This window comes from Plecotus auritus, assembly GCF_963455305.1.
Source record: "Plecotus auritus genome assembly, chromosome: X".
Taxonomy (NCBI): domain Eukaryota; kingdom Metazoa; phylum Chordata; class Mammalia; order Chiroptera; family Vespertilionidae; genus Plecotus; species Plecotus auritus.
The window spans coordinates 140,227,275-140,253,057 of NC_137784.1; the positions used below are offsets into that span (position 1 = coordinate 140,227,275).

Sequence of the window (25,783 nt, forward strand, 5' to 3'; positions counted from 1 at the left end):
ACCCTCTCCCTTCCTCTTCTCAGGCCTTCCCCACACTATTGTCTTTCCATGGGCTATTTATATATGCATAGAAATTCTCTGGTTAATCTCTTCCCATTCCCTCACCTCTGAGACTCATCAGTCTGTTCCATGCCTCAATGTCTTTGGATCATTTTTGTTCATCACTTTTATTTTGTTCATTAGATTCCACATGTAAGTGAGATCATATGATACTTGACTTTCTCTGATTGGCTTATTTTGTTTAGCATAATACTCGCCAGGTCCATCCTTGCTGTCTTAAAGGGTAAGAGAGCCTTATTTTTTTTTACAGCTGCATAGTATTCCATTGTGTAAATGTACCGCAGCCTTTTAATCTGTTCATCTATGTGGACTCAATTTATTTCAGGGATGATTGGGGATTAGCCACAGTATAAATTATTTCTAGGTTCTATTTTTGTAAAAGTAAGAATTTCAAAGAGTTAAAAATAAGATCCTAATAAAAATAAATAGTAAGCAAGTTTCAAGGATATTTGACTGCTTAACTGGAAATAAGCAAGTTATTAGGAGATCTGATTTTCTTAACAATAAAGTAGCATTAATAATCCCTAGCTCATAAAGTTATATTGAAAATGAAGAGATAATGTTGTAAGTAAAACACGTAGTATACGTAAAGTGGGTATTCAATAAGAATTTCTTTTCCTGCACTGATTGATTTGAAGCTATTATCTCTTAACACACTGAAATATACTTTTTCTGTTTGGGCCAAATTACTTAGAAGCAAACAATATCGGGGTAATATATTTTAACTGTGGTTTAGAAAAAATAACTACTGAATATGAGTAAAAGTTAAAAGGAAGATACTATATTTGGATGTTTCACAGTCATGGAAAAAAAAAGTCCACAGAAATAACCAGTATCTTTTCACTTCTTCAAACTGGTTTGAAACCTTGAGTTAATTATAGGAGAGAGAAAAATCCCCTTATTATGCTAGAGTCACTAATAATATGGCTTCCAAAGTACCACACCAAAGGGAAGCGACCAGGCTCTGGGCAGAATTGGCCTTTTCTGAGTGGACAGGTCCTCATAGATGTTCCCTCCTGGATAGGAATCCACGTCGACATGAGCCTGGAACACTAACATGATCTTCTGCAGATACATTTTTAAAAATTGATTTCAGAGAGGAAGGAAGAAGGAGAGAGAGATAGAAACATCAATGGTGAGATAGAATCATTGATTGGCTGCCTCCTGCACACCCGACACTGGGGACCAAGCCCACATCGTGGGCATGTGCTCTGACCGGGAATCGAACTGTGATCTCCTGGTTCATAGGTTGACACTCAACCACTGAGCCACCCTGGCTGGGCTGCAGATAAATTTTTTTTAAATATATTTTATTGATTTTTACAGAGAGGAAGAGAGAGGGATAGAGAGTTAGAAACATCGATGAGAAACATTGATCAGCTGCCTCCTGCACACCCCTTACTGGGGATGTGCCCGCAACCAAGGTACATGCCCTTGACCGGAATCGAACCTGGGACCTTTCAGTCTGCAGGCCGATGCTCTATCCACTGAGTCAAACCGGTTAGGGCTGCAGATAAATTTTTAATGTTAAATTCTCTACTTGTTAAGGATCAACCAAGAAAACATTTTCCTGGAGAAACCTTGTGCATTTTCTGTATAAGAGGTTGTTAAAGATGTTATCCTTTCTTCTTAATTGAGCCTTGATAAGGGGTCACGTGTCAGATTCGTTTTAGAATTAGTGTTAAGCAAACATTTAATTTCTCTTAACTGATTTATTTCCCTTTATCAAAATGATGCAAATCAAATGGAACACAGTGTTTTTCTTTTTGTTTCAATTGCCACGAAACCCAGGACACCATCCATGTCATGTTTGACTGCATACGGTAACAGAAAGTCAAGGACCATTTAATTCCTCTTCTATATAGTTTAGTAATATTAGTTTCTATTTTAATTGGCTTGCTGTAGGGTACTACTGTAAAGGCTTTATAAAACAACCAGACTGTATCTGAGACTGATCCATATAGTTTAGCATTTAATGGACATCACATTTCCAAACACTTTATAAATATATACTTTATTTACATAGTAGGTTTTTATTGATTTTAGAGACAGAGAGAGGAAGGGAGAGGGAGAGAGAGATAGAAACACTGAAGAGACCCCTAGCTGATTGGGCTTAGTGGATAGAGTGTCAGCCTGTGGACTGAAGGGTCCCGGGTTTGATTACGGTCAAGGGCATATGCCTGGGTTGGGGCTTGATCCCGGGGTGGGGGGAGGTGGCTCAGGAGGCAGCCGATCAGTGATTCTCTCTCATCATTGATGTTTCTTTCTCTTTCTCTCTCTCCCTTCCTCTCTTAAATCAATAAAAATATATTTTTTAAAAAAGGAAAAGAAACACTGAAGAAAGAGAATCATTGATCGGATGCCTTCTGCATGCCTCCTACTGGGTTTTGAGCCCAAAACCTGGACATGTGCCCTGACTGGGAATTGAACCAGTGATCTCTTGGTTCATGGGTTGATGCTCAATCACTGAGCCACACCTACCGGGCTATCCACTATATTTACATATATCACATTTAGAATTTAGATTCTAAATTCTGAAACAGCTATGTCACATTAGCTCTTATAAGATGTACAACGTACAAGTTGAGAGCAATGAACATGCATGAACTTCTATGTTTTGAACATGGGTAACTCTCAAAAACATAATATTAAAAAAAGGGAGATGCAGCAAAATACATCCAGTAAATATAGCAGAGAATGCTACTTGTCCCCCAGTATCTGCTTTCTATTTCTTTCATAGTAATTGAATTTTAGAAGGAGAAATGGTTTCCTAGAAAGAAAACTTTCTTTTCTAGCCTCTCTTGCAGCTAGATGTGACCATGTGACCAGGTGCTGGCCAGTGGGTGTAAGAGAGGCTGTCTTCATAAAGGGAAGGGAAGAGCCTTTCCTTGTCCTGCTCTTAATTCTCTCTCCCTGAAATGTGAGCCGGATGGTGAGGCCAACACCCTGAGGTTGGTAGACCAGTAAGACAGGGGGACCACCATGTTGTCTTAGGAATATTTATGCTCTGACTCTCACCTGAGAGAAATATAAACTCCTGTCTTGTTTAAGCCACTATTATTTTGGTCTTTGTTCCAGCAACTAAATCTGTTTCCTAATTCTATATGATCCTATTTATGTAAGTTACAAGAAGCAAAAGAATATTATATATTTTTGGATATGTATATTTACTAAACCTTGGACTGGATATAGACTACAATGAGTGATGGTTGTATTAGAGGCAGGAGGGAGGGAATGGGACTGGGAGGGGAAGAAGATAGCTTGCCCTTTATGCCCTAAGCCAGTGGTTGGCAAACTGCAGCTCGCGAGCCACATGGGGCTCGCGAGCCGCGGTTTGCCGCTCTGTTGACTAATGAGTTTGCCGACCACTGACCTAGACTCTCGATTCCAATAATTATAGGCTGTTGTTGTTCCTTGTGATTAAGCCCCTATCCCAGTGGTCGGCAAACTCATTAGTCAACAGAGCAGCAAACCGCAGCTCGCGAGCCGCAGTTTGCCGACCACTGCCCTAAGCCATAAGAGATTTTCTCTCTTCTTTGTGTAGTGCTCAGTCGGCCAAGGCCAAGTAGGACAGTTAAGTCAGTAATGAATGATAAAGAGTCCGTATGTTTGAAATTTTTGTGATTGCTTTATGCCAAGGTGTTTTTTGATGGCTTTTAACAGTGATTTATAACCTGTTTAAAGTGACTCGATTAGCAGAAAATATTGGTATTCCCTGTCAACCTTAAAACAGACCTGGAGGATACAGCCATAGTTGTCATTTCAGGGGTGAGCTGTGAAACGGAACTGGGAAAACAGATGCTTTTGCAGTTTGATGTTAAGGCCTGTTGCACAAATGCTGCCAGGAAAAGGCTTGCAGGCTAAAAGAGCCACATGGTTAGCATGTACCTGGGCCCAGCGTGTAGACAATGACATTGCCGGACCATAAGCTGAAGTTGTCAGCAGCCTGAGTGATCAGGACTAGGCTCATGTTAATCAGGCTCAGAGAGCCCAAACCTCAACCACAGTGCCACTTTATTAAAGTAGGAGAAGAGAGTTGGCTTGAAGCACAGCAGATATAAGTTGAAGCAGAGCCGAGTATCTTCTCTGTGTAGACAAGCAGCAGGGAATCCCGGGTTATCATCATAAGGTTACTTAGGACAGAATAAGAACAGAGGCAATTGCCAAAACCAGTTTGGCTCAGTGGATAGAGCATCCGCCTGCGGACTGAAAGGTCCCAGGTTCGATTCCGGTCAAGAGCATGTAACCTGGTTGTCGGCACATCCCCAGTAGGAGGTGTGCAAGAGGCAGCTGATTGATGTTTCTCTTTCTAGGATGTTTCTAACTCTCTATCCTTCTTCCTTCCTCTCTGTAAAAAAATCAATAAAATATATTTTTTAAAAAAAGAACAGAGGCAATTGATTATGATATGCTCATATATAGACTAGAAAAGGTTGATGGGTCCATCTCCTTGGTAGGGATAGCCTTGAATTTTCCCCACTGTTGGCCAGGGAAGGTTCTATGTCCTTTAAGCCAGTGACTGTATGGATGATCTCACCACCTAACTTTTGGAGGTTTGCATTTCTTCCTTTTTTTTTTTCCACAGTATTTTTCCCCCAAACTGGTTACCATTGAGTGGACTGGATTTCCCCTAAATGAATTTCAGGTTCATTCCAGGTGCGTCACTTGCAGTTTGGGGATTCCCAGGCTCTTCAGGGCACACAAACAGCTAATTCCCTAGTTTACTCCCACAATTTGACAGTTATATCATTCTAACCTATGACAATTTTGCTACCTTACTCTGAAGACAACCTTCATTCCCTTGCCTTTAAATCTGTGGGGGTCCTCATATCTGCTCCCCTATTCCAGGTGCATTCCATGATACTTTGAGTAGTATTTTTGAATGGGGTTCTTCCTGTCACGTAGGGGGTTTTTCTGACTGCCCCGTTTTCCCTGCTTTCACTCAGCTTGCTTAAGTGGGGAGGGGCCAGTCCTTGTTCTGATAACTTTCTTTTACTCTCTGATCTGTGGTTTCAGGTATCATTTTTACATAGCTGGCTTACAGGCCTTTATGTCCTGTCCTGTATGTAATTTCTACAATACCGTCCTGAAACTCACTACTTTGAAAAATTATTTTTTAGAAATAAGATAATACTAGTACATGCAATAGTACAGAATTCAAAAGTTCCAGGAGAAGACAACTGAAAAATAGGCTTCCCTTTGTCCGTGGACAGGAATTTGTCCCATTCTTTCTTGGAAGCAAATGTTCTCATCATTTGAGCTGTTTCCCCCTGAAGGTACTTCACTGTGGAACCAGTTTAGACATAGCACCTTCCGTTTTTAATGCCAGCTTGGCCACTGGACATTCTCACTTCTGTAAATGGTATCCGCATCTGACCAGCCACCTAAGCTCAAAGCCTTGGTGTTTTCTTTTACTTCGCTTTGTTCTTTTGCCTCATTCGTATCTTAATCACCATGTTCAACTTATTCACGGTGCATTTTGCAGCAGATCTTTCCTTTCTGTTACATTAGATTGCTGTCGGCACCCCGCTAGATTGTGAGGTGACCTCCCTGCCCACACAGCATTCGACTGCCTGGTGACTCACTGAGAACTGTGAGCTCCCACTGCTGTAATACAAGTCAAAGGATGATCACTAGACTCTCTACCAGTGCTTGTTTTTTTCTTTTCTACAGTTTACCTTTAGTTGGATTATGGATTCTCAGGGGATGGGAACCACTGTGCACTTTATGTGGTGGGGTTGGGGTTAGGGTTAGTGCTTTACAGGGCCTGATACATAGAGTGGGTTCTCAACACATATTTGTCACATGATGAGATGAACATTGGTTTTTGTTAGTTTAAGTAATCAAGATGTGGCGATTTTGTTTTTAAAAACGTGGAAAAAAAATAACTGGCAGAGAACATAATGGCAAGAAGATGAGCAGGGAACCTGCTGTATTTATGATGGTTTATTACATTTTCTTTTCACTGGAACCTCTTTTCTTGCTCTGTAATAGTGCACCATTGTCCTAATCCAGCACCTTCCACAACACACAACACTACCTGTGCTCCTCCCTCCTTTATTTTCCTCCATAGTGCTTCTAAAGTATTATGTAATTTATCTTTTTAAATCCTTACACAAGGGTATGTTTTTATTGATTTTTAGAGAGAGAGAGGAATGGAGAGACAGACAGACAGAGAGAGAGAGAGAGAGAGAGAGAGAGAGAGAGAGAGAAACATCAATTGGCTGCCTCTCATACTCACCCCAACTGGGGATCAAACCTGCAACCTAGGTGTGTGCTCTGACCGGGAATCGAAGCTGCAGCCTTTTGGTGTACAGGACGATGCTCCAACCAACTGAGCCATCTGGCCAGGACTGTATATCTTGTTTTTAAATTGTTATTTCCCCTACTAGAATGTGCATTACGATTAGGATTTTTCTCACTCTGTTGACCACTGTATTCCCAGTGCCTGGCGTGCGGTAAACTGCTCAATAAATATTTGTTGAATGTGTAACCTGGGGAGATTCCAATTGTGTATGCTGTCATTAAATGGATTACTCTTACCGATCCTAGGTTACTACTGTTTGTTCTGTTCAGTGTTACTTGGTATCAGTACTTTGAGTTCAGGGAGACATTTTTCATCTCTCTGTAAACAAAAGCTATAGTTTGAGACTGAGTGACCGGGAGGCATGTGGAAGGAAGAAATAGACAACCTAGTCCATGGTGGTGGAAAAAGACACCTTGGGCTCTACTTTCCAGTGGCTCACATGTTCTCCAAACACTCCCCCTTTTATTTTGCTATTTTGCTAACCTATTGTGAGTACCTTTAATAAAGGTGATATGTCCCTCTTTGTTATTCTGAACAGAAAGTATGTCCTTTCTCGTGGCTTCATTTCTCTTCCTTTCATGGTTAATATCTCTTTGGACTCCTTTGCTTAGGTGGCCAGTTGATTGGATTTGAGTGATAGCCTTAAATAGATCAGTCTCACAGATGCAAATTCCTTGTTGTGGCCACATTTTGCTTATTCAGTCAGCCAGCCACCGTGAATGGGTCCCAAAAAAATGTATACACGCACTTTGAATAATGATAAAGGTGGTGTTTATTAAAATGGGTTTCATTTTCGAAATTGAGCTATCAGCTGTTACAGTGTGTATACACTTTTGGGGACACCCCGTATATGAGCCTTGGGTCCCTTCTCCCGTGGGGGCAGTCAGGTAGGCCTTGGCATTCTTCTGAAACTGAGAAGGTGCTGGCTGACTGGTGACCTGAACTTTCCAGTAACGGCTAGATGATCCCCTACGGTGACTGTGGACATCAGATGTGAACTGGGCATGCTGCTCACTAGTCAGAAAATTAGCTCCATTCACTAAGATGGTATTAAGGAAGACCTCAGGACCTTATAAACACAACGAAATCAACAGGTCGTGCTTTGCTGAGGAGTGGAGGCTCTTGTCCTGTGAATTGTAAGGAGTCACTGTGTCACTGGATGGGGACTGGACCTCAGTCTACCTCACTATGTGTGTAGTGCAGGAAAGATTTCACAACACAAGTCCAAGTGATTTTAAGAGTGTGTTTATGAAAGCTGAGGACAGTGAGAGTTTAGGAGAAAGTGAATAAAAAGTTCACCCCTGAGATAAGGCATGGGGCTTGCTCCAGAGAGAGACCCAGGCTGGTATCCTTTGTCTTGAAGGCTTTTATCTTTCTTTTGCAGCTGAGTATCTCAGGGGAGGTCTCAGGGGAGGGTTTCAGCAGAATAGTCATCGGTTTTCCAGGTGTGTTCTTAAATGTGTTGATGCACCAAAACACAGGGGCACCAGGGTCATTTTCTGGTCAGCTTTGCATCTATCTTGGATTTGTTTGGTCTAATTGGGTCTTTTGTTATTTGTTCCCCTGACTTCATCTGTTCTTTCTTGCATCTGGCTGGGCACTAATTGGGTCTCTGTTATCTACCTCCCTGACCAGGTGATTTAAGTTATTACTCTCTGGTTAGGGAGCAGAGGTGTAAGCTATTTGCTCTCAAGTGTCCTTGGTTAGGGAAGATAAGATCTTGGGACTTACTAGCTGGCTGTAAATTGCTTGACTTGTTTGGCCCTATTTGTCTCTAACCATTTGCCTCAGTTTCCCTTTTCCCATTTGTCAAAAATTCTCCTAACACCTAACTATCCTGCCTCAGCTGGAAGACTTTAAGCTAGGCAGAGATGTTTATTTTAGAATTACTGTTCTTTTTGTGGTTTTGAGGTTGGCTGCTGAGGAGTGGAATGGGTGCAGGGAGGCTAAAAGGCTGTTAAAAAGAGTTTGTGTGAGAAGAATGGTTGCTCCTCTGCAGAACTAGATGACTGCCTTGGGGATAAATGAAATAGGGATGACTCACAGGTATCTGGTTCTCACAGAGACAGGAAATGGGGAAGAGAAACAATGTTTACAGGGTGGACTGAGAGTTACCTACCTCTTGGACCTGTTGAGTTAGAGGTGTTAGGGGGATGTTGAGCATGGGGGAGAAAACTGCTGGAATCAGTGCTTTAAGTTTCATGTTGAGTAAATGACTTTTTAAAAAATATATTTTTATTGATTTCAGAGAGGAAGGGAGAGGGAGAGATAGAAATATCAATGATGAAAGAGAATCATTGATCAATTGCCTCCTGGACGACCCCTACTGGGGATGCAATGCACAACCTGAACATGTGCCCTGACCAAGAATCCAACCGTGACCTCCTGGTTCATAGGTGGACGCTCAACCACTGAGCCACACTGGCCGGACTAGAGTATTTTTTCAGGTGTTCATGAACGAAAGCAGCTGAGCCTCCCGGCTGCTGTCGAGCACAGTGAGCACTCAGGAAACGGTGCTGCTTGAGGTTAGGAGCCTCTGGGCAGTGTGGAGGCTAAGCCACGGAGCTTGGCTCAGCCCTGTGCCACCAGCTGTGTGGCCTTGGGAGAGCCACTTAACCTGTCTGGGTTAGGATGTCACCTGACTCCGAGCATGCTCCCATGTGAGGGTCTGTTCCATGGAAGAACAGATTCCACTTCAGGGGGAGCAGTTCACCCAGGTCAGTGAGTGTGTTGGGGAGGGAGTTGGCACTGTGGGGAGCTCCCCACCTGTGGGGTCTAAATATCCCCCCTAGAGATTATTTTGTCTCCTAATCTCCCCCCTCCTTCTCTACCATTTCCCACAGGGCTGCAGGCCGAGCTGGGCTGAGAGAGATAAGAGATGAGTGACAGGTGGGCCCCTGGACAACCCCAGGGTCTAAGACTGGCCTTTTGCCCTTCTTGCTGGCCGCCATTCCATCCCCACCCTCCCCTCCCATTCCTGTCCTGAACATGTCTTCTGTCCCTTGGAGGTGGGTCCCTAGCTTACAGACTGAAACTATATATATAGGCTAGTGGCCTGGTGCACGAAATTCGTGCACATTAAAAGGGGATTAATTAGAGGAAATAATTTAATATTGCTATTTGCCCTTTCTCTATAATAGAAGTGTCAGAGATGAAAGAAAATTAGTAAAATGTATATGAAAATCTTCCTTCTATAAGAGTCTTGGGCGCACCAGGGGACCCAGAGTCAAGTCCCTGCCCACCCACATGCGCCTCAAAATTGCATGAGACCCCAACCCGGCCGCCCCCCCCCCCCTTATTGGGCTAGATCCAGACCTGGCCAGTCCCACCATTGTCAAGCCCTGCCAGGCAGGGGGCATAGCCTCAGTTCCCTTGGCCTGGCGCCAGGACGGGGTGTGGCCTGAGGTCCCCCAGCCCAGACCGGGGTGGGGGTGTGCCCTGAGGTCCCCCGTCAAGCCCCACCAGGTGGGGGACATGGCCTGAGTTCCCCTCTCAAGCCCCACCAGGCAGGGGGGCGCAGCCTCAGGTCCCCTGGCTCGGTGCTGGGGTGGGGGGTGCGGCCTGAGGACCCCCCCGCCTGGTTCCAGGGTGGGGGGCGTGGCCTGAAGTCCCCTGTCAAGTCCCACTTGGTGGGGGGCGCAGCCTGAGGTCCCCTAGCCCAGCACCAGGATGGGAAGCGCACCTTGAGGTCCCCCATCAAGCCCCACCGGGTGGGAGGCATGGCCTCCGGTCCCCTGGCCTGGTACTGGGGCGGGGGTCACGGCCTGAGGTCCCCCAGCTGGGCGCCAGGGCAGGGGCAAAGCCTGAGGTCCCCCAGCCTGGTGCCAAGGCAGGAGGCGTGGCTTGAGGTCCCCTGTCAAGCCCCCCCCCCAGGTGGGTGGTGCTGTCTAAGGTCCCCTAGCCTGGTGCTGGGGTGGGGGGTGGGGCTTGAAGTCCCCTGTTAAGCCCCACCTGGTGGGGGGCATGGCCTGAGATTCCCCGGCCTGTCGCTGGGGTGAGGGGAGAAGCCTGAGGTCCCCTAGCCCAGCATCAGGATGGGAAGTGCACCTTGAGGTCCCCTGTCAAGCCCCGCTGGGCAGGGGGCATTGCCTGAGGTCCCCTGTCAAGCCCCACGGGGGCGGGAGAGGGTGTAGCCTCAGGTCCCTGCTGATTGCTTGTTAAGGCTCCTTATGGGAACTTGGCTTCAGCTGTGGGTGCAGCCATCTTTGTGATGGAGGGATGGTCAATTAGCATATTCCCTCTTTATTAGATAGGACTAGTGGCCCGGTGCACAAAATTCGTGCACATTAAAAAGGGATTAATTAGAAGAAATAATTTTTTTAATATATTTTATTGATATTTTACAGAGAGGAAGGGAGAGGGATAGAGAGCTAGAAACATCGATGAGAGAGAAACATCGATCAGCTGCCTCCTGCACACCTCCCACTGGGGATGTGCCCGCAACCAAGGTACATGCCCTTGACCGGAATCGAACCCGGGACCCTCCAGTCCGCAGGCCGACGCTCTATCCACTGAGCCAAACTGGTTTCGGCTAGAGGAAATAATTTAATATTGGTATTTGCCCTTTCTCTATAACAGAAGTATCAGAGATGAAAGAAAATTAATAAAATGTATATGAAAACCTTCCTCCTGTCAGAGTCTGGGGCTCACCACGGGACCCAGAGTCAAGTCTCTGCCCACCCACATGCGCCTCAAAATCGTATGAGACTCAGACCTCGTTGGCCGCCCACATTGGGCTAGATCCAGACCCAGCCAGTCCCACCCTTGTCAAGCGCCACCGGGCAGGGGGTGTAGCCTCAGGTCCCCTGGTCTGGCACCAGGACAGGAGGCGTGGCCTGAGGTCCCCCAGCCCAGACCAGGGCAGGGGGCGTGACTTGAGGTCCTCCATCAAGCCCTGTCAGGTGGGGGGGGCACAGCCTCAGGTCCCCTGGCCCAGCACCGGGAGGGGGGCACAGCCTCAGGTCCCCATCAAGCCCCGCTGGGCAGGGGTTGCAGCCTCAGGTTCCTGTCAAGCCCCGCTGGGCAGAGGGCACGGCCTGAGTTCCCCTGACCCAGCACTGGGGGTGCACCTTGAGGTCCCCTGTCAAGCCCCGCTGGGTGGGGGGCATGGCCTGAGGTCCCCTGTCAAGCCCCGCTGGGTGGGGGGCATGGCCTGAGGTCCCCTGTCAAGCCCCGCTGGGTGGGGGGCATGGCCTGAGGTCCCCTGTCAAGCCCCGCTGGGTGGGGGGCATGGCCTGAGGTCCCCTATCAAGCCCTGCTGGGTGGGGGGGGGCACAGCCTCATGTCCCCTGGCCCAGTGCTGGGGTGGGGGGCGTGGCCTGAGGTCCCCCGTCAAGCCCCGTCAGGCGGGGGGTGCGGTCTGAGGTCCCCTGGCCTGGTGCTGGAGTGGGGGGCATGGCCTGAGGTCCCCCGTCAAGCCCCGTCAGGCAGGGGGGCACAGCCTCAGGTCCACTGTCAAGCCCTGCTGTGCGGGGGCATAGCCTGAGTTCCCCTGACCCAGCACTGGGGGTGCACCTTGAGGTCCCCTGTCAAGCCCCACAGGGGTGGGGGAGGGCGTAGCCTCAGGTCCCTGCTGATGGCTTGTTAAGGCTCCTTATGGGAACTTGGCCTCAGCTGTGGGTGCAGCCATCTTTGTGATGGAGTGATGGTCAATTAGCATATTCCCTCTTTATTAGATAGGAGGATACCTCCACAAACACATGTACAGAGCTGCTCACGCTGTCAGCCGCTCAGAGGCACTGTGACAGGGCACATGATATGGGATACGCTCACATACAGATTCTGACACACAAGTGCTGCCCTTACCAGACCCACAAAGACCTCCTGACACGCAGTACCTCAGGTCACACTGCTAGGTCTCCACATACCGTCCTACACAGTCCTTGGTCAGCATTCCAGAAATGTTTGTTTATCAGATGCTGAGCCTGGTACACATGCTGTGCCTGGTACACCGTCTCAGAACCACCCTGCGTGGTGCGCAATCACATGAGTGCAACCTCACATGTTGCCTCCGCACACCCCGTTACACACATACCCCCACGTCCTCTCGTACAATCACTTGTGCTCATTCCTCACAGTCGCCTGGTGTCAGGCACACCATCTCTCACAACCTCACCCCCATGGTCACCACCTCACAGAGCAATCAGCCACCACACGCTGTCTCTGCCCATGACGTGTGCATGTACACGCCATTTCATACACCCTGGTTGCTGTCACATGTGGTTTCACATACATATCATGTTATACTTGCACATCGTAACCCACTGTCATGAAGGGTCACACGTGCTGTCTCTCACAGCCTCACGCCATCACCAGAGAACCACAGGCACCGTTGCACACCCACCTACCACGGCTCTTTATTCATCCCACTCAGAGCCACACCTCCAACTTCAGGACTTTGGAGCTTTATTTCACAAATCTTTGATGGTCCAGACCAAGGGGCGTCGGGGGCCCAAAGGGTTGGGTTGTAGAGGGACTGCTGGCTCCACGCGGAGAGGGACCCCACCCCTGCTCTGAGGCCATGCTCTGTCCTCATGGGCTGAGTGGCGCCTCCACAGTGCTGCTGCTGGTGGGAGGCATGGGGCCTGTGGGGAAGGAGCCTGTGGGTGAGCCCAACAGGGGCCCGGGGAAAGGCATGAGGTGGCTGACAGGCCCTGACAGCACCTCGGGGCCCAGGCCTTGGTAGAGATGGGCAGTGCCAGGTGGGCCCAATGTCAAGCCTGAGGCCACCTCCCCACAATTCTTACCATCGCTGTCCCCAGCCATGAGGCCACTGGCTGGTGCATCAGCTGGTCCTGTGCCTCCCAGACTTGACGCTGGCTTCTTTTTTACTTTCTGTGATGCCTTGCGCTTTCTAGTCTTTATACCATCCTTCTGCATGGTCAGTGGTCGGTTCACCTGACAAAGGGAGGCCATGAGTGGTCCCAACCTCAAACTTTTACCTCTGTGTCTCCACCCTTCCACCCCACTCCTTAAGAGTAGGGAACTGGCTCAGGACTAGGGGAGCAGGCCCTAGCTGTGGCACAGATAATGCCCTAAGGAATCATGAGCTTGTGAGGCCCTAAGCTGGGGAAAGGCTGGGGGAGCCTCTAGCCATAGGACTAGCTGATGGCTGGAGGGGAGGAGGAAGGAGATGAGAAATGGAGGAGAGAGAAGGGAGCAGGAGGGAAAAGAAAGGCAGGGAGGAGATGGAGGTACAGAGAAGAAAGGGATGAGGGGGGAGGAGGAAGGAGATGAGAAATGGAGGAGAGAGATGGGAGCAGGAGGGAAAAGAAAGGCAGGGAGAAGATGAAGGTGCAGAGAAGAGAGAGATGAGGGGCAAGGAGGAGGGAGGAGAATAACAGGGATAAGAGAGCGAAGGGAGATAGGAAGAATACAGGAAAGGAAAAGAAGGAGAAGGAAGGCAGGGTTAGTGGGATGGGAGAGCAGGGGGGAGGCTCCAAGAGGCAGAGCACACCTTGTGTCGCTTGTAATAGAGTCCACAGGGATTGCACACAGGGTCTCCATTGGCGTTCATCCGCCACACTGCTGTGGTGGTTGTCTGGCAGTTGGTGCACTGGGCACCTGCCCACTTGCTGACCTTCTGGGGCAGCAAGAATGTGAGGGTCAGTGCACTGGGGGGTGGAGGACACAGGAGGTGAGGGTCAGGGTGAAGGAGGGCTTCCTGGACAAGGCGTAGACTGAGGGTTCTCTAAGGGGTGAGGACATGGCCTCCTGTCCTGGGGCTTTCCAGATGGTGTGGGAGACTGCATCAGTGGTTCTCAACGTTGGTGGACATTGGAATCACTTGGTAAGTCGAAAACAATCCTGATGCCCAGGCAGCGCCCCAGACCAAGTAAATCAACACATCTCGGGAGGGCCCCACGGTGATCCCAGTGTGTAGCCAAGTATGAAAACAGCTGTGCAGGGAGTGGACGGCGTGCCTGCTTGCAGCCTGAGGGTGGGCTGAGGGTAGACACTCCTGTGCAGAGCTGGGTCCCTGAGTGGATGGGGCAGGGAGGGGGGTCGGGGTTCTCATAGAGTGTGAGGACAGAGATCCTGCATGGAGTGGGAACAGCAGTACCTGGATGAGGGGAGGCAGGCCTGGGGTCTTACCGGGCGCTTTGTGGGCCTGTTCTGCCTATTCATCGTCTGACCATCGGCATTGCACAGGTTCCACAGCGGAGTGGCTGTCGCTCTGCAGTACTCACACTCCCTGGCCTCTGGTGAGGTGGACAGGGGGGAAGAGGGACCAGATTCAGCCCAACTTTGCCTTGGACCCCCCCCCCCATCCCACCTCAACCTCCCTGTCCCCTTTGGGGAACTTCACCACAGGTGGCCATGGGCAGGATTCCGTGAAGGTTGGTGGAGAAATAGGCCGCTGGATTGGGGGGGCTTCCGGTAGGAGGAAAGAAGCTCCCAGAAAAGTTGGGGGCCCCGTAGGCATAGCTGGGGACAGGGATGGAGGAGGGCACTGCAGGTCCCAGTGTCAACAGGTCCAGACTCAGTTGCCGTGTCCTTAAGGTCTCTAGGGAGGTGCCTCTCACATAGGAATCTTCTGAGACCTGAGGCGGGGCGTCCTCCCCGTTGGGGCACACAGTGGAGGGAGGGTAGAGCCCAGTGTTGCCATAGGCCCAGCTGGTGTATGGTGAGCCCCCTGGGGTCCCCTCCATACAGCCGAGACATGGGTTCACCTGGAAGCCTGTTGAGGGGGTGGGTATGGGAAGGAAGAAAGAAGGGGACAGAACGATCTGACGCCATCCTGCTTTCAGGGTGCAGTGGTGCCCAACAGCCCCAGCATGGTGGCCAACCTTCCCACCTTCCCATAGGTTGCCAGAACAGCTGCTGGCCCTGAGGGACTCCTGGATCTGAGCCCCACTGGTCACCCTGGCAGCTGCAGTCACCTGCAGCTATTTCCCAATGGGCTTTGAGCATAACTGTGTGGAGCCCCGTGGGCCACTCAACAACTAGGGCCACCCCCACCTACTTACAACATTCATGGCCGATGAGGCAGTCTGGGGATGTACATTCCCAGACCTGCACATACATAGGGAATGTGGTCCACATAGCCTCATGAAGGCTTCCGGCCATTTCCAAGATGGCCTCTTTGTGGGGTTCTACCCTAGCTAAGGGCCTCCATGGCAACCCCAACAGCATGGAACCCTGCCAGGAAAGCCAGTTCAGCAGCTGCCTGCATGTGCTCCGATTGGGGCTGAGGATCAAACCTAAACCCAGGTGCATGCCCTTGACTGAGAATCGAACCTGAGATCCTTTGGTGCACATGCTCTAACCGCTGATCACACCAGCCAGGGCCCAGGAGACATTCCTATGGGCCAGGCCTGGAAGTTGTGTATGTCACTCTTCTCATTCCATTGATCAGAACTGTCACATGTCCACCTGTCATTGTAAGGGAGGCTGGGAAAGTGAGTGAGTCAGGAAGAAAGGGGAAGAGGGTTGAAAAGCCTATAGCAGTGTCTGCTTCAGGATTCTGTAGACTCCCCAGAGCTACGCTGTTTCATGTGGTAGCCACTAGCCACAGTCAGGACAGTGGCTCCTGTACAAGGTGAGGACAAGGCTTCCAGAACAAGGCTGTCAGAGAGTCATATCAGGGTTTCCTATACAGGGTCAGGAGAGTGTTTCCAGTGTCTAGGCAGGGGGTCCTGTGCCAGGTGAGGCTGTAGGTGCCTGTGTAGTATGAGGTCTGGACTTAATGCAGGGGGCAGGATAAGTGCCTCCCACAGGTTCAGGAGAGGATTTTCCATGTAAGTTCAAGACTGAGATTCATGTTGAGAGTTGGATCACGGGTTCCTGTGGACTCTGTGGGGTGGGGCGTGAGGTAGGGAGTGTTGTGCAGAGTGACGTCAGGGCTCATTGTCAACAATGGAAGCAAGGCTCCTGAACTCAATCGGGGTTCCCAAAGAGTTTGCTGATGGGGATTTCTTTTTTTATGTAATATATTTTTATTGATTTCAGAGAGGAAGGGAGAGGGAGAGAGAAATATCAATGATGAGAGGAGAATCATTGATTGGTTGCCTCCTGCATACCCCCTACTGGGGATCAAAGCCCACAACCCGGGCATGTGCCCTGACAGGGAATCAATGCTCAACCACTGAGTCACACTGGATGGATGACTTTAAGAAAATTTTTTATTATGGAAAATTTCAAAGACATATAAGTTGAGGCAATAGTATTGTGATATTGTGGTTTTTCTGAGAAATATGTATTTGGTCACAGATTTGAAAATTCTGTGAAAAGGTTTGAAATTCCCTTGTTAAGAGCAATAAAGGTGTCTTAATATTCATAACAATCCCCTTTCAACCACACATGAGTTTATGTAGTGAGGTGACTTTTGGAAAGCGCCTCAGGATGGGGGCTTGTTGCCTAGGGAACCAACTGTGTGATTAGAGGATTTGAACTTTTAGTCCCACCCCCCTGACCTCCGGAGAGGGGAGAGAGGCTAGAAATTCAGTTATGCCACCAATGGTCAATGATTTAACCATTCATGCTTATGTAATTAAGCCTCCATAAAAACCCAAAATGATGAGGTTGTAGAGCTTCCAGGTTGGTGAACACGTGGACATGTTGGGAATGTCAAGCTCAGAGAGGACATGGAAGCTTCATGCCCTTTCTCCATACCATGCCCTAAGCATCTCTTCTATCTAGCTGTTCCTTAGTTTTATCCTTTATAATAAACTGGTGATCTAGTAAATAAAATGTTTCTGAATCCTGTGAGTCAGTCTAGCAAATTACTTGAACCCAAAGAGGGGGTTCTGGGGACCTCTGATCTATAGCTGGTTGGTCAGAAACACAGTTGACAATCTGGATTTGTGATAGGCCTCTGAGGTCAAAGGTGGAGTGGGATGGACAATCTTGTGGGCCTGAGCCCTTAATTTGTGGGATCTGAAGTTGTCTCCAGGTAGTATCAGAATTGAGTTTAATTGTAGGATACCCAGCTGGTGTCGGAGAATTGCTTTGTGGTGTCAAACACACACACAGAAGTATAATAAATCAAACTCCATGTACCTATTACCCAGCTTTGTTAATTACCAGCTTATAGTCAATTTTGTTTTACCTGTACCCCCCACAGCTACCCCTTCCCGTGACACAAAACCTCAAATTTTATTTGTACACTAGAGGCCCGGTGCATGGCTTCATGCACGGGTGGGGTCCCTCAGCCTGGCCTGCACCCTCTTGCAATCTGGGATCCCTTGCCTGCAGGGATCGGGCCAAAACCGGCAGTCCGGCCCTGGCTGGTGTGGCTCAGTGCATAGAGCATCGGCCTGCGGACTGAAAGGTCCTAGGTTCGATTCCAGTCAAGGGCATGTACCTTGGTTGTGGGCACATCTCCAGTGGGAGGTGTGCAGGAGGCAGCTGATCGATGTTTCTCTCTCATCGATGTTTCTCTCTATCCCTCCCCTTCCTCTCTGTAAAAAATCAATAAAATATATTTAAAAAAAACCCGGCAGTCCAACATCCCCCCTAGGGATATAGCAGTGCCGAAGCTGCAAGTGGCCAGGGAGGAACCCCAGCCAGGGCCTGGCGCAGCTCCACTGCCGCTCATCCTGGCCCCACTGCGCCTGCGCCACCACTTGGTAGTGCTGCCATGGAGGCAGGGGAGGCTCCCATAGCAGCAGCTGCGCTCGCCAGCTGTGAGCCCGGCTTCTGGCTGAGCAGTGCTCCCGCTGTGGGAGTGCACTCACCACCAGGGGGAAGCTCCTGCATTGAGCATCTGCCCCCTGGTGGTCAGTGAGCATCATAGCGATCGGTCTTTATGATTGTTCGGTCGTAACAGTCACTTAGGCTTTTATATACACTGAGTGGCCAGATGATGATGATCTCTGAACGCATAATAATCTGGCCACTCAGTGTATATCCTATAGAATAAAAGGCTAATATGCAAATTGTCCCCTCAACCAGGAGTTCAACCAGCAGGCAGGCCGGCCAACCACCCATGTCCCCTCCCCCTGGCCAGGCTGGCCGGACCCCACCCATGCACGAATTCATGCACTGGGCCTCTAATATATATATATATATATATATATATGTGTGTGTGTGTGTGTGTGTGTGTGTGTGTATACACACTGAGTGGCCAGATTATTATGTATTCAGAGATCATAATAATTTGGCCACTCAGTGTATATAGGTAGTTCAGTATTTATCTGCAAAAGGAATCTTTGAAAAATATAGCCATAATACATGATCACTCCTTTAAAATAATAGCAATTTCATAATAAAGGTGTCCCAAAAATTTATACACCCTTTGAATAATTAATTCTAGTGTTTCTTGCTTTTCAGATTTAACCCATTGGAATTAATAATTATTCAAAGTGTGTATACATTTTGTGGACACACTGTATTTTGTTAAATAAAAGAAAGAGGAGAAAGAAGATAATGCTGATGTAAAACACCCGTAGAGAATTGTTAGAAAAATTTATTTGAGCTAAACTTACAACATTGCCAGGAAGCAAGATCTCAAGTGCTTCCAAGAATGAGTTTTACAATTTCTTTTACACATTTGAAATTGAGGGAAGTGAGGAAGAGTACACGGAGGTGGGAGAAAGCAAGGTGGGGATTGGATTACAGGGTTGTTAACAAAATTATATGCTCTCTTGAAGGTGGTTAGCTTCAAAAAAGAGGCATTTCAGAGGCATATTAACGTAGATACACAGAAACAATGGACAGGGCAGGCTTAAGGCAAAGATAAACCTTTTACTAACAAAGTTATGTGTCTGGGACGTAACGACACATCATGGCCTGCACATTTAGGAATTTATGATCAGATGCTGTGAGGTTACTTTCCCTAGAAACCTTTTTTTTTATCCACCATTGGTAATGTAGGGATCTATTTAACTGGAGGAATAATTTGGATTTTTTTCTCCTGAGAGGCATGATGTTTTTAGGAAAGCTTGATAAAGGTCTTGTACTTGTAGCCTCTCTCTCCTACAATTACTTCTCTGTACTGCTGCTATAGTGTCTTCTAAAAGTCAGGCCTGCCCTAGCTGATAGAGCATCAGCCTGCGGACTAAATGATCCCATGTTCAATTCCAGTCAAGGGCACATGCCTGATTAAAAAATAAATAAATAAAATAAAAGTCAGGCCTGATTATGTTCCCTCTTATCCCAGGAGTCTCTGTGGCCTCTGTTTCCTGTGGGAAATATCTCCTCTCCAGAGCTTGGCTTAAAGAGACGGCTCATCATCTTCCCTGCACCAGCCTCACTCCTTGACACTTGGTCTCCACCCTCCCCCTTACTCCCAACATGGGGTATGCTCCAGCCGTGCTACTGTGGTGAATGTTCACTTTCCTACCTCATGCTGACGGCTTTATCTGAAATATAATTCACACCCCCTCTTCTTTCATCCATAAGTCTGACTCATCTTGAAAGACACAACTGAGGAGTCACTGTGATGTTTTCTTCAGCTACTTTTTCACCTGAAAAATTATTCATTCTCTTCTTCACTATGGCACCTTTTCAAATGTTTTCCGGTTTTAATCCTCACCCAAGGACATGCTTGGAGAGAGGAAGGGAGGGAAGGAGGAAGGGAGGGAGGGAGAGAGGGAGGGAGGGAGGAAGGGAGGGAGGGAGGGAGGGAGGGAGGGAGGGAAGAGAAAAAGACAGAGAGAAAGAGACACAGAGAGTGAGAGAGAGCAAGAAACCAATCAGTTGCCTTCAGCACTCGCCCTGACAGGGGCTTAAACCTGAAAACCAGGCTTGTGCCCTGGCCCGGAATGGAACCAGCAGCCCTTCAGTGCAGGGGACGATGCTCAACAAATGAGCCACTCCGGCTGGGCTATGCCAACTTAAAACACACACACACACACACACACACACACACACACACACACACACACACATATTTCAGAGAAGAAGGGAGAGGGAGAGAGAGATGGAAAGGCCAATGATGAGAGAATCATTGATTAGCTGCCTCCTGCACGCCCCCCACTGGGGATCAGGCCCACAACCTGGGTATACCCTGACTGGGAGTCGAACCGTGACCTCCTGGTTCATAGGACTCTCAACCACTGAGCCATGCCAGCTGGGCTATGACATCTTTTTACGCCTCTGTTTTATGGTGCTTGTTACGATTTGACTGGCTTTTTTGTTACTTATGTGTTCCCTGGGAGGGCAGGGGTGATGTATGGAAGCTCAGGAGGGCAGGTGCTGTGACCTGGCCAGCACTGTCTCCTCAGCAGGCAGCTAAGAACCCTCCCCTCCTGCAATGCAGAGTAAATGTGTTTGGTACCAACTCTCAGAGGGATTAACAACAGATTTTCGATTATAGCTTTTCCACTGTGTGCTTTGTTTTATCAAGTAGGCTGTTAAATATGATATGATTTTGAGCGGAGCTGAGTTAAAACCAGTGAGTAATTACATTTTATTCTGTCCTCATAAACATGTAAAAGGTTTTGCTGAGTATATGGTGTGTTTCTTTTCATGTCATTAATGTTGACTCTGATTATTGACTTTGGATACTTCCCAGACACCAGTTTCATGACTCAAAAGAATTGCATCAAAAGCACAAAGCTCTGATCTTTCCAGATACTGTTTTCTTGCCTGCCAAAACCCAGTCATAAATTGGGAGGGGGAAGGCATTATGTTCACAATTTAGGGAACTAACACTTCCATATGTGTATAATCTGTTAATATGATTTGTAGTTGGATTATAGTTTTTTATTTTCATGATTTCATTCTTTCAGCAACCATTAATTGAGTGATGAGCATGTTCCAGACATTGTGCTGGGGCCAGTGGAGACTGCAATCTCATGGGGAGGACACACAATAACAGTTGTGTGGGCACTGACAGCACAGAGGAAGGAGTGGTTAAATGACAAAGGAGTGGTTAAATGACTCAGCTGAGTACTGCAAGTGAATAGGAACTGACCACGTTGATTGTGGGGGTAGAGGCGGGAGCAGGAGAGAGGGTGGGGGACTGGGAGACAGACCTGACAGTGAGTACCAAGAGCAGGGAGGTAGGAAGTGACTTGGCTTCAGTACTTAGCTATCAGTTCTTTTTTAAAAATTTAAAAAAGCATATATTTATTGATTTCAGAGAGGAAGGGAGAGGGAGAGAGAGATAGAAACATCAATGATGAGAGAGAATCATGGATCAGCTGCTTCCTGCATGCCCCACACTGGGATTCGAGCCCGTAATCCAGGCATGGGCCTTTGACCAGGTATCCAGCTGTGACCTCCTGTTCATAGGTCGATGTTCAACCATGAAAACACACCGGCTGGGCTATCAGTTTTATTTTTAATAGGATATATATATATATACACTAGAGGCTCAGTGCATGAAGATTCATGCACTGGAGGGGGGGTCCCTCAGCCCAGCCTGCCCCCTCTCACAGTCCGGGAGCCCTCAGGGGCTGGAGGCGACCTGGCGATCAGGGCAAGGTGATGCCCCATCACACCTCTGCTGCTGCCACTGCTGGCAGCACAAGCCTTGGCCGGCCCTGGTTACCTGAGCCTCGGGCGGCCCTGGGTAGCTGGGCAGCTGCCATCCGAGGCTTGCCTGCGCCTTGGGCCGGCCCTGGGCGGCTGGGGGCTGAGGGGACTGGGGGACTCTGGAGGCAGGTGCATGCAGTGGCTGGGCCTGCTTGGGGATGGGCCTGGCCTTGCCATGTGCCTGCCGTCTGACGGGGCTGAGGGGACTGGGTGCCACCATGTTGTGGCTGTGGGCGCCACCATCTGAGGCTTGCCTGTGCCTTGGGCTGGCCCTGGGCAGCTGGGGGCTGAGGGGACTGGTGGACTCTGGAGGCAGGTGCGTGCAGTGGCTGGGCCCACCTAGGGACAGGCCTGGCCTTGCTGCGTGGCTACCGCCCAGCGGGGCTGAGGGGACTGGGCGCCACCATGTTGTGGCTGTGGGCGCCACCATTTTTGAGGGTGGGGAAGTCAATTAGCATATTCCCTCCTTATTGGCTGTGGGTGCCTCCATCTTTGTGAGGGCGTGAGTGTCAATTAGCATATTCCCTCTTTATTAGATAGGATACACACACACACACACACACACACACACACATATATATATATATATATATATATATATATATATATATATATAGTACATGGTATAAAACTAAAATGGCTCAACAATGAAAATTAAGTCCTGTCTTTCCTCTGACCCCCAGCCATGAAAGTCCTCTCCCTAGAGACAGCCACTGTTACACTTTCTTGGGTAAATCTTTCCACAGAGTTTTGCTGCATTTACAAACCTGAGATCGATTTTCTTTTTATCCCCAGGCAAAAGGTAAATGCTGTACAACTTGTTCTGCACCTTGCTTTTCCCCCACTTAATGCATTGGAAGTAGTGTTGCTGTGTTCTTTTTAATATAATGGCTACAAACTCTGTTATGTGAGGGGACCACATTTTATTTAACCAGTACCCTTTGGAAGGGACATTTAGGCCTTTTATAATAATTATCCATCCCATGAAGTACATGGGAATAAGTGAGCTGCAGCCACAGAGAGTGGAGCTGAGGATTGTAAATATATTCAACTCTTACTTCAGGTTCTTTTAACAAACAAAAAGCCAGGCATATTTGGGAAAGAACCAAATATAATTTCAAGAAAGTAATCATTGGCATTACAAACTCAACCAGTAGGGTAAAGTATTGAAGAGAGAATTGGTGAAGCAAAGGATGAATCGGAAGCAATTATCCGGGAAGTTGGGATAGAGAAGCAGAAGGAAAAGATATCTACGTGGTGAAGTGCAGCGCAGTGCTGAGACCACAGGAACCAGAGCCACATGTCAATATGGATGATGCTCACAAGCATATTGTGGGGTGAAGAAAAGCAAGTTACAGACTAATTCAGACCATGTGTAATTCATACCCACAAGTCGAAACAGTATTGATTTTTTTTAAATTGAGAAAGTCTTGAATTTTTGCAGCTTTGGAATTCACCATCTTCTTTTTAAAAAAATTTATCTTTATTGTTGAAAGTATTACAGATGCCCCCCTTTACCCTATTGCCCCCTCCCTCCCACTCCCACAACCCCCCTCAGGCCTTCACCACCCTATTGTCTGTATCCATGGGTTATGCATATATGCATACAAATTCTTTGGTTAATCTCTTTGCACCCATGCATTTATCCTGGCCTTTCCTCTGAGATTCATCAGGCTGTTCCATGTTTCTATGTCTCTGGATCTATTTTGTTCATCAGTTTATTTTGTTCATTACATTCCACATATAAGTGACATCATATGATTCTTGTCTTTCTCTGACTGACTTAGCATAATACTCTCCAGGTCCCTCCAAGCTGTCTCAAAGGGAAAGAGAACCTTCTTTTTTACAGCCGCATAGTATTCCAGTGTGTGGATGTACCACAGCTTTTTAAATCCATTCATAAATTCTGATGCTAACTACCTGGAAATAGTATCAGATCCCACAGTTAAGGACTTGGTTCTCCATGACTGCTGCTCCTTCCACATTTGCTAGAATATCTCAAAGAGCACAGGAAAATAATTTACTGATTTATTATGAAAAGGTATAACTCAGGGACAGCCATATGGAAGAGAAGCATAGGGCAAGGTATGTGGGAAGGGACACTGGGTTCCTATGATCTCTGAGTGAACCTTTCTCCCAGCACAGCACCTCCACTTGTTCGCCAAATCAGAAGCGAAAGGGCTTGACTACCCATCATGACCTGCCCAGTCAGGAATTTGTGATTAGATCGCCCTATGAGGTTACTTTCCCTTTCTTGTCCACATTACCTAACGAGGGAGTGAAATAAGAATGAAAAACAATATTAAGTTTGACCTGGAGTGGACAGTGAACCCCAGAGAACCCTTAGCAGCCCTCCTGCCACCAACAGCCATTACCATCACAGCTGGGGGGGAGCCATGGCTGCCACAGTCATCTCTAGGCGCCACCCCCTTAATGTAAACATGAGCAGCAGGGCTGAGACCCAGCACCTGCCGGATACACTTCCTCAGCGCTGCCGCCACTCAATGTGACTTCATGGGCAAGGGCAGAGGCAGTGGCAGCCCATTGGTCATCATGATGCTTTGGGGAATAGTAAAATGGTCATAATGGTTCGTTGTAAGAAACAGATAATAGTTTCATCCACAGGAATGGCACCAAAAACAATATGCATTTGCACCCCAGCCTGCCATAAAGAAGAATAACCCCCAGGTAGCACCTTCCCATAACATTATCTGTGGTAGGAGGTTTTCTGGGTAATTTTACCAGCAAAATTACCTGAATAAAGAGAATAGGGAAAAAAAGGAGGAACTGTAGAGTGCCCCCTTAAGTGCCAGACCCAACAACATGCATACCTTTCCCCATACGAAGACCCTACCATGGGTGTTATCCAGAGTATCCCAGGCCTGTGCAAGGAGAAGCAATGGGGGTGCTGATGATCAGGCTGGAGGAGAACAAAGTAGACCAGAGAGACAGATCACCTATTGGGGTTATAGACCACGACTCAGAGCCCCTCCTCACCTAGGACAGCAATGAAGAGGAGCAAAAAATCAATAAGAGACCTAAGGTCAGCAGCCACTTCACTGGAGCTGTCCCCCAAACTTCATTACCAACATAGATATCCAAAAAACCCTAAACCACAAGATGGCAAAGAGACCACAGTTGGGAAGTCAGCTCCTCGGCTGAGCAGGAAGAGGATGAGTGAGGACTTACAATCTCTACCATCATCTGGGGCAGTCGCTTAACAAAGAGAAATTAATATGAAATTTCAGCAATAAGACCTGAGCAAGTGATTGCTGCCGAAGACCTTAGGTGCCTGCCTTGTGCCACTGACCAGATAACTAGAACTATCTGCATTATGGGGTTTTTATTATTTTTCTCTAATGACAACTCTTTTTGGTATTGACCAACATGTTGTTTAAAAAGTCTGTTTTTTTTATATTCCTTTAAAGGTTTTAAAATTATTTCATGTTAAGTTGATATTATTAAGAACCTGATTTTTAATATGTAAGAAAATTTTACAACTTGATTTTTTCACAAAAGGCAGCAAACTGCAAGTATCTGTTAATACAAGTCAATAATAATAATGATGATGATGATACAATACAGAGACAGAATTTGGCTTAAAGAACTCTAAGGTTTTCCTAGACTTTGTATATTGTTTATTCAACAATGCCTTGTGAATTCTCATATATCTTGGTGATAAGAGACATTATAAACATATACATAGAATCTGCAAACATCGCTCATCTTTTTCTCATGTAACTTTCTCCTTCAATGGCAAAATGGGATAGGGAAACATTTTACCATTCTATCTTTTATTATTGCTAGCAAGGAACTGAATATAGAGAGATGTCTGAATTTTTCCTACTAAGAGAGAAATGTAGAAAGCGGTGGTTATTTATGGTGTGTGGGTTTTTTTTTGTTTGTTTTTTTGTTTGTTTGTTTGTTGTTGTTTTTTTTCCCACATTTCACTCACTTTTCCTTGGGCATGTGTGACTCATGTCCAAGATCAGG

The 25,783-nt window shown here is 47.6% G+C and overlaps 2 protein-coding genes across 3 annotated transcripts in view; one reads left to right on the top strand and one right to left on the bottom strand.

Annotated features, from left to right (window-relative positions):
* Positions 1-25,783, top strand: part of SLC9A7 (solute carrier family 9 member A7) — a 121,463-nt gene that overhangs the window by 33,340 nt on the left and 62,340 nt on the right. The window lies entirely within an intron of this gene.
* Positions 12,899-15,018, bottom strand: LOC308239459 (erythroid transcription factor-like; the record flags this gene model as incomplete). Its single annotated transcript, XM_080652264.1, has 4 exons — positions 12,899-13,264; positions 13,824-13,949; positions 14,462-14,568; positions 14,676-15,018. The coding sequence occupies 4 exons, from the start codon at positions 15,016-15,018 to the stop codon at positions 12,899-12,901; spliced, it is 942 nt and encodes a 313-aa protein (XP_080508390.1).